General features: G+C 39.4%; 1 protein-coding gene across 2 annotated transcripts in view; it reads right to left on the minus strand.

The window, feature by feature from the left end:
* CRYBG3 (crystallin beta-gamma domain containing 3) overlaps positions 1 to 13036 on the minus strand; it is a 123116-nt gene that overhangs the window by 2300 nt on the left and 107780 nt on the right. Inside the window, exons 20-21 of one of the 2 annotated variants that reach the window (XM_047794113.1) lie at positions 1816 to 1974; positions 711 to 870 (exon numbers count right to left, since the gene is read on the minus strand). In XM_047794113.1, the coding sequence (XP_047650069.1) occupies positions 711 to 870; positions 1816 to 1974 (319 nt within the window). The other variant, XM_047794122.1, reaches the window with a different exon arrangement.

Here is a 13036-nt window from a genome sequence, read left to right on the forward strand (position 1 = left end):
GAATTAATATGTCATTTATAAAGTAGTCTAAAATAGGAAACAGGTTAAACTGAGGTGTAGCTACTCTTCACCTCAAGTTGGACCTTCTTATGACTCCGACTGAAAAACTAAGAGGTACAGTAGATGGTTGCATTAGTGATGTTCCCTGACAACAGGATTCTTGAAGAACAAAGAGCTCTGAGAGCATTCTGGTTCAAAGTCAGGCACTGGGTTTTTGTTTCTACACCAAGAGTGGCTATAACTAACCCAGTGAAAGCCACAGCGCTGAATAATACTGGACCTGACCTTGTTGAATTCAAAAACAAGGTGAAATGATGCCTACCAAAAATTTAAACTGAGGGCTTTTAAGGACTATAGCAATTCCCAACAGAAACTTAAGAGGTGTTTCTTAAGAAACAGATGACATTTTATGGTTGATGATGCTTCAGATTTATAATTGTTCTCCAAGATCATACAGCAAATGAAAATTTTACAGCACTGATGAAACAGAAACCTCCTTGGCTAAGTCCTTAGGCTTTTTCTGCTTTATCCATATAGAGCTAATTGTTTTTGTTTTTTAAATTGGCATATCTCAACTTTATTCAATAATTAAAAATGACTTAATACTTCCCTTATACATAAGGACTTCTTTTACCCAGAAGGGAGAGGAGGTTTGGAATTTAAAATGAATATCCAAGGACACAAAACACTGGGTTTCATCCCAGGCCCACCTTTAACATCAAGGACAAGTTGGTCACTGAGGTAGGAGCTGATGGTTCCATTTCTGTTCAGTCTCCACTTCTGCCTTAACTGCCCATGTTCGGTCCACAGCGCAACTTTAGCTCCAGGTGTGTCCCGACCGCCAATCACATCAAGACAAGTGTCACTGGCCTGAAATGGTCAAGAAATAAATTGGCAGTGCTGTGTTTACTAAAACTGATTAGACTGGATCCCTTTCCCTTCATGTGAACAAGTCACAGACATGACTGTCTTATCTAAGAAGAAAACTGTGTAGCATAATTACAATCTCAGTCAACTTTCTATATCTTTATGGCTAAGAGCAGGAGATGGTATGGAAATAAACCTACTGAACTAGAGGTACTTGTTTTTAAAAGGATGTCTGGATCTGACAACAGATGGTCAAATACAAGTTTGTTAAATTGGAATTAAATACTGAGTCCCTGTTAGCTTAAGTGTGTACTGTTGAGCCTGTTTTTCTTACAAAAAACATGGGGTGATGGTCTCGATACCCAGACAATAATTACATTTAAATGCTTTTCATTGTTGTGGAAGCATGAGAAGAAAATTGATAATCCACTGGTGATACAATAAATCTAGTATCCTATTCTCCACGGCATCAAACATAATGGGAGGGTTGTAGAAAAACAAACCTAAATTTTATTCTCCAAGCCTCTTCCAAAAACAGCAGTTTTCCTCTATCTTCATTGTGTATTTTCAAGATCAGAAGGCTTCAACATGTTTGGAATGACAAAGACAGCTCAATTTATCTGGGCTGCAGAGTGGAAGGAACATCTCACAAGAGCAGTGTCCAACTGAGTACAGTGACTTTTATCACTGGTTTAAAAAAACCACTTGGGGATATCCATAGTGTATGTTAATCTTACTTTTTACTATTTTCTGATGTACAAAGTCTAGTTTCCAAGTCCATTTTACTTAAATGCTTCTGTAGTATATACGTCAATGTCCTTCTAATCACACAACAGACTTTTACAGGAAGTTGCATTATTTTCTCATGCTACTTCATTTGCATGATTCTGGTTTCCAAAAGAAACCAAAAACAAAAAAGCCAGGTATAGTATCAGTGGGCTTGGTTACCTTGGATTTAAAGAGTCCTCGACAGTAGTGCCAGATCTGAGTATTCTTCCCACTGTAGGGAGAAATGCACACAGATGTTGCTCTTGTGTCAGCTACATTTCCAGTGACTGTCAGATACTCATCCTGGGCCCGGTTCTTTATTCTGATGTACACTGCAGGCTGTGACAGGAGAAAGAGAACCATTTAGAAAAAAACTTTGAATCTGGAAATCAATCCTTCCAAAGGAAAGGTTGGAGGGAAAGAATTTAGCTTATTTATATTTCACTCATTCCCTTTAGCAAAGATGTATACATTTGTGTTTTCTACTAACAAATTCTTAGACCACTAGGCAGTTTATTTTTTTGCTTTTTAGGGCCACAGGTGTGGCATATGGAAAATCCCTGGCTAGGGGTCGAATCGGAGCTACAGCTGCCGGCTTGCATCACAGCCACAGCAATAAGGAATCCAAGCTGCGTCTGTGACCAACACCACAGCTTATGGCAAGGCCGGACCCCCAACCCACTGAGCAAGGCCAGTGATTGAACCTGCATCCTCATGGATACTCGTCAGGCTCGTTACTGCTGAGCCACAATGGGAACTTCCTGAGCACACAGTTTAAATTGTATAATCTCTATTCTATTTTTTTGAAATAGGCTCTTTTGGAAGGGTAAAAGGTACTAGTTGCATTCCCTAGAACTCCAGTACAGTGGTGCAGAAATCACAGACTTGATGAGTTCCATTCCGTACCTTCTGTGCCCTTGCTGGCTGGGGTCAAGGGTGGGGAGGCAGCAGGGGAAAAGGAATAAGGACAGAGTACCACATACATGGTTCTAACTTAGCATGGACAGTACAATAATCAGATATACTGGACTGAGTTACGCTTAAGTGCCAAATGACTACTATGGGAGGTCTTGAAAAACCCAGGCAGCTGAGGGCCCTAGTAGCTCTGGTAATCTCTTTTTTTACATTTATTATTTGTTTTTTATACTTCAAGGGAAGAGACCATGCATGCAAGTGAATATTATATAGGTATTCAAAAACTGGGTAACAAAAGACTTCATCTCCTGGGTCCAGAATATATATACAGGAAATTTTCAAATAAAATAGTAAATCTAGGACTTGCCTCTACAGATAACAGTTAATATTTACTGAGACTTAGTGCATGTCAAGCAGTGTGCTAAATGCTTTCGGGGCCACTGTGACAACTGTCAGAATTAATGACCAGAACAACCTTTTAAGAAAGTATAGTTATAACCCACATTTTATAAATAAGGCTAGCACAGATATGGTGAAGCCAGGTTTGCACCAAAACCCTCCCTCTTCACACTGATGCCTAAGGCCTGTGCAGAAATGAAATAGTTACTCTTTGACATGGGATAAAAAGACTAATTCCAAAGGTGGCAGTAAAATGAGATGAAAAGAGGACACAGCATATGAGTGAAACTAAACAGAAACTATTTTTTTTCAGCTCTAGGACTTAGGCCTCCAGTCTTTTTTTTTTTTTTTTTTCTTCTTCCCTTTTTAAGGGCTGTACCAACGGCATATGGAAGTTCTCAGGCCAGGGGTCAAATTGGAGCTGCAGCTGCTGGACTACACCACAGCCACAGCAAAGCCATATTCAAGCCACATACGTGACCTACACCACAGCTTGTGGCAATGCCAGATCAGATGCTTAACCCACTGAGTGAGGCCAGGGATCGAACCTGCATCCTCAAGGATAATACGTCAGGTTTTTAACCCACTGTGCCCCAGTGGGAACTCCAACAGTCTTAATGTAATAAAACAGGACACCCAACATCCCCACCTTGGGTCAGGTGTCAGCATCTCAATGAAGATCTTGCCTAATAATAACAACACACAACCGGTTATTTAATAAAGGAGCACTTTCACTCAGAAACCCAAGTGCTAGGTAAATGCAACAAGGTGTCATGATAAGCCCACCAAGGACTTTTATTTTGAAACTTCTGATGGGTCACATGAGGCCAGCTGAAGTTTGCTAAGTTGCTGTCATTAGCCTTCCTAAGGAAATAAACATTCTGAGCATGTAAGTAAGGAAAAGAAGGACAATTTTTTATCTGGTAATTCAAAGTGGGTGAAAAAGACCTATGTCTCAAACCACTTTCACGTTCATAATGTAGGAGTAAGGTACTTATATTTCTATAATTCATAGTAAATCTATAAATCATATAATTCTATAAGACTCTCCTGGAGGCTTCAGTACATTCTTTACTACAGTTTCCTTACCTTGTACATATAAACAAACAGGCTGACCTTCACAGAGGACAGAGTTCCCATTATGTTAGGACCAAACATCACAGTTTTAATCAATTAACGAAAGCAAGGTACTAATTACCCTTATTACACACTTCTAGTCTGACTCCTCTGTAATTATACATTAAAATACTGATATGAATTATAAGTGCCATGACGATTTCCTAATTCCCAACCTCAAAGAGGATCGCATTTTAATTATTTCTGAATTTCTAAACAAGAATATGAACTAAAGCAGTGCCAGTAGCTTTACCAAAAAGGAAATATGACTCAAAAAAGTGTCTTAGAAGCCTAGAATTCCTTTCTGGGTTTCAAAGATGTGGCCTAAATAAACTAAGGGTTAATAATCTATTAAAATATTATTTTGAAATTAAATGTTTACTAGGAATAATTTTCTAAAGCAAAGGAAAAGAACACATATAACACTTCTGTGTAAAATTAGAGGCTACTTTTCTAGCTATCCTTTATCTCAGGACCCTGAACAACAGGCAGGGACATCTTCCCCAGCAAGAAACTTCTATTCAGAAAAGAGGGAAATACTACAGCATCCAACTTGGATTCTCAAGTTTCTAATAACATGGGGTTAAGAATTATTGTACATCTGATAAAAGCTAAACTGAAACCCCATGTCAGCCCAGCTTTTTCCCCACAGCTTTTCAGTGGGTTGACCCTTCACTTCATGAGACAGGACTGAGGAATAAGCAGGATATGACAGGAAATCCTGTACCATACACTGCCAGGGAAGTGCACTGAGGTTTATTAGAATCCCTCAGACGGGCATCTCTGGTTTTCTCAAGGGATATCATGAATAATAACTTCTTAAAACAAATATATTAATATGGTACAAGCAAGATTTTGTGTCGGGCTCTTATTAATCCTTACTGAGAGAGAAGCAGCTTGGTCATCATTTTACCAGTGAGGAATCTGAGGTGCCATGAAATAAAACGACTCATCCAAAGCTGCACTGCTTCCAAGTGGCAGAGCTAGGATTTGAACCAACAGAACCACAGGGTGGTGGGGATGAGCATGGTGTGCACCCGTGTGTAAGTCTATGTGTCAGGGAGAAGTAGAGGGAGGGAGAAAGAGGGAGACAGGGAAAGTGGGAGAGAGGGATGGAGGGAAAGAGGAAGAGAGTGGGACGGGAAAAGGAGGAGGGAGAGGGAAAGGAGAGGGAACAGGAGAGGGGGACGGGGGAAGGAGAGAGAGAGAGAAAAAGGAGGGCAGAAATACCAATTAGGGTAATTTTTAAAAATTGGCTACCATTTATTTATCACTGAATATGTCAGATCTGAACATCAGAGCCTTGGCACTTAGACCTGCCTATGCTACACTCAGCTCAGTGCCTGAAATACATCGTGCTGCTCTGTAAAAGTTTACCTTATTTGGAAAAAAAGCAGGGTGTGGCTGTTTAAGAACATAGATTTTTAGATGTGGGTTCAAATCCTGGTTCTGACACTTGGAGACTTTCATCAACTTCCTTTCTCTCTCTCAGCCTTAATTTTCCTTCTAGAAAATGGGAACAGTTGATACTTGAACAATGCAGGGGTTAGGGGTGCCAAAGCTCCTTGCAGTTAAAAATCTAAGTTATAGTTGGACTTCACATCCTTGGTTCAGCATCTGTGGATTCAGCCAACCACAGATTGGAGAACTGTAGTGCCGTCTTATTTATTGGAAAAATCTGCGTATAAGTGCATCTACATGGTTCAAACCTATATTGTTCAAAAATCAACTATAATAACTCATAACTTGACCATTGTTGGAATCAATTGTGGAAGCATTTCTAAAAGGTTTAGAGAAGAACAAATGTAATACCCATTAGTCATTGCACTTCTGAAGCCCAACACTAGTTCCCCACCTTCATGAAACCTCCCCTCAATACCACATGTTCATACTTATCTCGTCTGAGTTAGGTACTGGCTGTGGCTTTAAGATGATTACATCCCATATTGCATTTTTTTAAGCTTCTAATTCTTTAATTAAAAAATTAATACAATTTTTTGGCATTCCTGTGGTGGTACAGTGGAAACAAATCCGACTAGGAACCATGAGGTTGCGGGTTTGATCCCTGGCCTCGCTCAGTGGGTTAAGGATCTGGTGTTGCCATGAGCTGCGGTGTAGGTTGCAGACGAGGCTCGGATCTGGCATTGCTGTGGCTGTGGCATAGGCCTGCAGCTACAGCTCCAATTAGACCCCTAGTCTGGGAACCTCCATATGCCGCAGATGCAGCCTTTAAAAGACCAAAAAAATAAATGAATAAAATAAAAAATTAACACAATTTTAAAGGTTACTTTACATTTAGACTTATTACAAAATATTGGCTATATTACCCAGTTGTACTACACCCAATAGTTTGTATCTCACAGCCCCCCACCCCCTATTGCCCCTCTTCCCTGCAATTACTAGTTTATTCTCTATATCTGTGAGTCTGCTTCTTTTTTGTTATATTCTCTAGTATGTTGTATTCTTTTAGATTCTAAATATAATGGGTATCATATGATATTTGTCTTTCTTTGACTTATTTGATTTAGCATAATGCTCTTTAAGTCAATCCATGCTGCTGCAAATGACAAAACTTCATTTTTTATGTCTGAGTAGTATTCTAGTGTTTTAGTGTATATACCACATATTTATCCATTCATGTGTTGATGGACACTTAGGTTGCTTCCATATCTTGGCTATTGTAAATACTGCTGCCATGAATGCTGGCTGCCATGTTATCTTTCTGAATTAGTGTTTTGTTTTTCTTGGATATATACCCAGGAGTGGAATTGCTAAGTCATATGGTAGCTCTATGTTGAGTTTTTGTTTGTTTGTTTTTTGTCTTTTCAGGGCTGCGCCCACAGCACATGGAAGTTCCCACGCTAGGGGTCTAATCAGAGCTGTTGCTGTCAGCCTACGCCAGAGCCACAGCAATGCCAGATCCCAGCCGCATCTGCGACCTACACCTCAGCTCACAGCAAAGCCGGATCCTTAACCCACTGAGTAAGGCCAGGGATCGAACCCACAACCTCATGGTTCCTAGTCGGATTTGTTGCCACTGCACCACGATGGGAACTCCATGTTTAGTTTTTGAGAAACCTCCATATTTTCCCTAGTGGCTGCACCAAGTTGCATGTCCACGAAGAGTGTATGAGGGTTCCCTTTTCTCCACATCCTCTCCAACATGTTATTTGTAGACTTCTGGATGGCAGCCACTCTGACAGATATGACATGATATCTCACTGTGGTTTTCATTTACTTCTCCCTGATGATTAACAATGTTGAGCACCTTTTCATGTGCCTGTTGGCCAACTGCATTTCCTTTTTAGAAAAATGTCTATTCAGTTCTTCTGCTTAGTTTTTAATCAGGATATTTGTTTTTGATGTTCAGTGGTAAGTTTATAAATGGTGGATATTAATCCCTTGTCAGTCATATCATTTGCAAATATTTTCTTCCATTCAGTATGTTGTCTTTTCGTCAGTGGTTTCCTTTGCAGTGCAAAAGCTTTTAGGTTTAATTAGATCCCATTTGTTTATTTTTGCTTTTATTTTTTTTTACTTTAAAAGATGTATCTAAAAAAATATTGCTTCCATTTATGTCAAAGAGTGTTCTATGTTTTTCCTCTAGGAGTTTTTTTTTTTTTTTTTGACTTTTTAGGGCCACACCCACAGCCACTTGTGATCCAAGCTGCATCTGTGACCTACACCACAGCTCACAGCAATGCCAGATCCTTGATCCACTGAGCAAGGCCAGGGATGGAACCCATATCCTCATGGATACTAGTTGGTTTCATTTCTGCTGCACCACAATGGGAACTTCCCTTAGCATCACTTATTGAAAAGACTGTCTTCTCCATTGCATATTCTAGCCTCTTATTGTAAGTGCATGGATTTACTTCTGGGCTCTCTATCCTATGGCACTGATCTATGTGTCTGTTTTTGTGCCAGTACTGTACTGTTTTGAAAATTGTAGCTTTATGGTACAGTTTGAAGTTAGGGAGCCTGATTCCTTCAGTTCTGTTCTTTCTCAAGATTGTTTTGACTATTTCAAGTCTATTGTACATCCACGTAAATTTTAAAATTATTTGATCTAGTTCTGTGAAAAATGCCATTGCTAATTTGATAGGGATTGCACTGAATCTGGAGATTTCCTTGGGTAGTGTAGTCATTTTGACAATATTGATTCTTCCATTCCAAGAGCATGGTATATCTTTCCACATGTTTATGTCATCTTTCACTTATTTCATCAGCATCTTATAGTTTTCAGGGTACAGGTCTCTTGCTTCATTGGGTAGGCTTATTCCTAGGTATTTTGTTATTATTTTTTCTTTTTATGGCTACACCTGAAGCATATGGAAGTTCCCAGGTTAAGGATCAAATTGGTGCTGCAGCTGCTGGCCTATGCCACAGATAAACCAGATTCGAGCTGCATCTGTGACCTATGCTGCATCCTGCAGCAATGCTGGATCCTTAACGCACTGAGTGAGGCAAGGGATCCAACCCTCATCCACACAGAGAGTAAGGGCAGTACGTTGGTTTCTTAACCTACTGAGCCACAACAGGAACTCCTATTTTATTCTTTTTGATGTGATGGTAAATGGGATTGTTCCCATAATTTCTCTTTCAGATACTTCATTGTTATTGTGTAGAAACGCAACAGATTTCTGTGTATTAATTTGTCCTGAAAGTTTACCAAATTCACTGATGAGCTCTACTGAACACTGATGAGTGTTCTGGTGGCGTCTTTAGGGTTTTTTTTTTTTTCTTTTGTTGTTGTTAGGGTTTTCTATGTATAAGATTATATGATCTGCAAACAGTGACAGTTTTACTTCTTCCTTTCCTTCTGATTCCTTTAATTTCTTTTTCTTCTCTGGTGTGGCGAGAACTTACAAAACTATGTTGAATAAAAGTGGTGAGCATGGACATCCTTGTCTTGTTCCTAATCATAGCAGAAATACCTTCATATATGACCTTTATTATATTGTAGTAGGTTCCTTGTATGCCCGCTCCCGGTAAAGTCCTCCCCCCCCCCCCCCCCCCGCTTTGTAGGGCCACACCCACAGCATATGGAGGTTCCCAGGCTAGGGGTGGAATCGGAGCTACAGATGCCAGCCTACACCATAGCCATAGCAATGCAGGATCTGAGCCTCGTCTGTGACCTACACCACAGCTTACAGCAACACAGGATCCCCAACCCACTGAGTGAGGCCAGGGATCAAACCTGTGTCCTCATGGATGCTAGTCAGATTCAATAACTGCTTAGCCATGATGGGAACTCCTCCCTGGAAAGTTTTTATCACAAATTGATATTGAATTTTATCTAAAGGTTTTTCTGCATCTATTGAGAAGACCATATGGTTTTTTTCTTTTTCAATATTATATGTAATGTTTCATGCTGACTGGTTTGTGGATATTGACAAATCCTTGCATCCCTGGGATAAATCCCACTTGATCATGGTGTATGGTCCTTTTAATGCATTCTTGTATTCTATTTGCTAGTATTTCATTGAGGATTTTTGCATCTATGTTCATCAGTAATATTGGCCTATAATTTCTTTTTTTGTGATATTTTTGTTGGTTTTGGTATCAGGGTGATGCTGGCCTCACAGAATGAGTTTGGGAGTGTTCCTTCCTCTTCACTTGTTTGAAATAGTTGCAGAAGAGTAAGTGTTAACTCTTCTCTAAATATTTTATAGAATTTACCTGTGAAGCCATCTGGTCCTGGACTTTTATTTTGGGGGCACTTTAAAATCACAGTTTTAATTTCAGTACTTGTGATTGGTCTATTCATTTTTTCTATTTCTGCCTTGTTCAGTCTTGGAAGGTATTACTGTTATGAGAATTTGTCCATTTTTTCTAGGTTTGTCCATCTTATTAGAATGTAGTTGTTCATAGCAGTCTTTTGTGTTCCTTGGTATTTCTGTGGTGTCAGCTGTAGCTGCTCCTTCTTCATTTCTGATATTATTGACTTGGGCCCTCTTTTTTTTTTTTCTTGATGAGTCTGAATGTTTACCAATTTTAAATCTCTTCAAAGAACCAAAGTTAAGCATTCCCATTGTGGTGCAGTGGGTCAAGATTCTGACTGAAGGTCACAGGTGGATGAAGAGGTGCATGTTCATTCCCCAGGCCCAGAACAGTGGGTTAAAATAAAGGATCCGGTGATGCTGTATCTACAGTGTAGGCTGCAGCTGTGGCTCAGATTCAATCCCTGGTCCAGGGAACTTCCATATGCCATGAGCATGGACATTAAAAAAAAAGAACCATATTTAGTTTCATTGATCTAGTCCATTGTGTTGTGTTGTTTTTAGGTATCTCATTTGTTTCTGCTCTGATCCTTATGATTTCTTTCTAGTAACTTTGGATTTTGTTTGTTCTTTCTCTAGTTGCTTTAGGTAGAAAGTTAGGTTGTTTGATATTTTTCTTGTTTCCTGAAGTAACCTTGTATAAACTTCCCTCTTAGAACTGCTTTTTGCTGTATCCCACAGTTTTTGGATCATTGTGTTTTTGCTTTCCTTTGTCTCTAGTATTTTAACATTTTTCCTTTATTTCTTCAGTGATCCATTGGTGTTTAGTAGCATATTGTTTAGCCTCCATGTTTGTTTTTGCAGGGTGTTTTTGTTTTGTTTTGTTTTTGCAGTTTATTTTTAGCCTTTTATTGTGGTTGGAAAAAAAAATGCTTGATATGATTAGCTTTCTTAACATTTGCCAAGGCTTGTTTTGTGGCCTAGCCTGTAATCTATCCTGGAAAGTGTTTCATGGCACTTGAAAGGAATGCTTTCAGATGGAATGCTCTCTATATATCAATTAAGTTCATTTGGTCTAATGTGTCACTTAAGACTAGCATTTCCTTGTTCATTTTCTGTCTGGATGTGAGTGGGGTGTTAAAGTCTCCCACTATTAGTGTGTTACTGTCAGTTTCTCTTTTTATGTCTGTTAATATTTGCCTTATATATTGAGATGCTCCTATGTTGGGTGCAAATGAACTTACAATTATGTTACTTCTTCTTGGACTGATCCCTTGATCATTATGTAGTGTCCCTGTCTCTTGTAATAGTCTTTATGTTAAAATCTATTTTGTCTGACACAAGTATTGCTACTCTTGTGTTTGTTTGATTTCCATTTGCATGGAATATGTTTTTTCCACTCCCTCACTTGCAGTCTGTATGACCTGAAGAGAGTCTCCTATAGGCAGCATATATATAGGTCTTGTTTTTAAATCCATTTAGCCAGTCTATGTCTTTTGATTGAAGCATTTAGTCCTTTTATGTTTAAGGTAATAATTTATACATATATTCTTACTGCCATTTTGTTAATTATTTTGCATTTCTTTTTGTAGGTCTTTTTTTTTCCCTCTTTTCCTTCATTTGCTCCCTTCTCTTGTGATTTTATGAATATCTTTAGTGTTACGTTAGATACAGTATAGAGTTTTGGTTTGTGGTTACCATGAAGTTTTGGTTAGCAGTCTACATATACACATGCTTGCTTTATGGTGCTGATCTTTTAATTTCAAATGTATTTTAAAAGCCCTGCATTTGTACTCTTCTCTCCTCATGATTACTGTCTGATATTTTACATCTAACTGCTTTGTGTATCCCTTAATTGCTTATTGTAGATACAGATAATTTTATTCCTTCTGTCCTTTAACCTCCCTACTAACTTTGTGTGTAGATGATGTCCTACTTTTACTCTATGTTTGCCTTGTTTGCCAATACCAGTGAGCTTTTCCATTTTGTAATTTTCTTTTTTTGACTGCTCTGCAGCATATGGAGTTCCTTGGCCAGAGATCATAATTGAGCCACAGTTGTGACCCACCTATACCCCAGTTGTGGCAAGGCTGGGTCTTTTTTTTTTTGTCTTTTCTCTTTTTAGGGCTGTGCTGGCAATATATGGAGGTTCCCAGGCTAGGGGTCTAATTGAGCTGTAGTTGCTGGCCTACACCACGGCCACAGCAATGCCAGATCCAAGCCACATCTGCAACCTACACCACAGCTCATGGCAACGCTGGATCCTTAACCCACCGAGTGAGGCCAGGGATCGAACCCGCAACCTCACGATTCCTAGTCAGATTCGTTTCCACTGTGCCATGACGGGAACTTCAAGGTTGGATCATTTAACCCACTGCACCAGGCCGGAGATCAAACCTGCATCCTGGCACTGCAGAGACCCTGCTGATTCTATTGCACCAGAGTGAGAACTCAATTCATTATTTTCTTGTTTTTAGTTTTGTCCTTTTATTTTGCACATAGAGGAGGTCCTTTAACATTTGCTATAAAGCTGGTTTTAGTAGGGCTGAACTCTTTTAAGCAACTGCTTATCTGTAAAGCTTTTGATTTCTCCATTAAATATGAATGAGAGACTTGCTGGGTAGAGTATTCTTGGCTATAGGCTTTTCCCTTTTACCACTTTTGAATATACTGTGTTATTCCCTTCTGGCCTGCAGAGTTTCTGCTGAAAAATCAGCTGATAGCCTTTTTCTGAGTTCATCCTATATGGGACTCTCTGCTTCCTGGACTTGGATGTCTCTTTCCTTTCTCAAGTTAGGGACATTTTCAGCTATTATGTTTTCAACCATGTTCTCAGTCCCTGTTTTTTTCTGGGACCCCTATAATGCAAATGTTAGTGTGCTTTATGTGGTCCCAGAAGTCTCTTAAACTGTACTATTTATTTATGTATTTATTTATTACTTTTTAGGGCCACACCCATGGCATACAGAGGTTCTCAGGCTAGGGGTCCAATCAGAGCTACAGCTGCTAGCCTACACCACGCCACAGCAACTCGCAATCTGAGCTATGTATGAAACCTACACCATAACCCACAGCAACACTGGATTCTTAACCCCTTGAGCGAGGCCAGGGATCAAACCCGCCATCTCATGGTTACTAGTCAGATTAGTTTCTGCTGAGGCACAACTGGAACTCATGTAAAAATTATTTTCTCTGGAGTTCTGACTAGGAATCATGAGGTTGCAGGTTTGTTCTGTGGCCTCACTCAG

The sequence above is a fragment of the Phacochoerus africanus genome, chromosome 1 (assembly GCF_016906955.1).
Source record: "Phacochoerus africanus isolate WHEZ1 chromosome 1, ROS_Pafr_v1, whole genome shotgun sequence".
Classification (NCBI taxonomy): domain Eukaryota; kingdom Metazoa; phylum Chordata; class Mammalia; order Artiodactyla; family Suidae; genus Phacochoerus; species Phacochoerus africanus.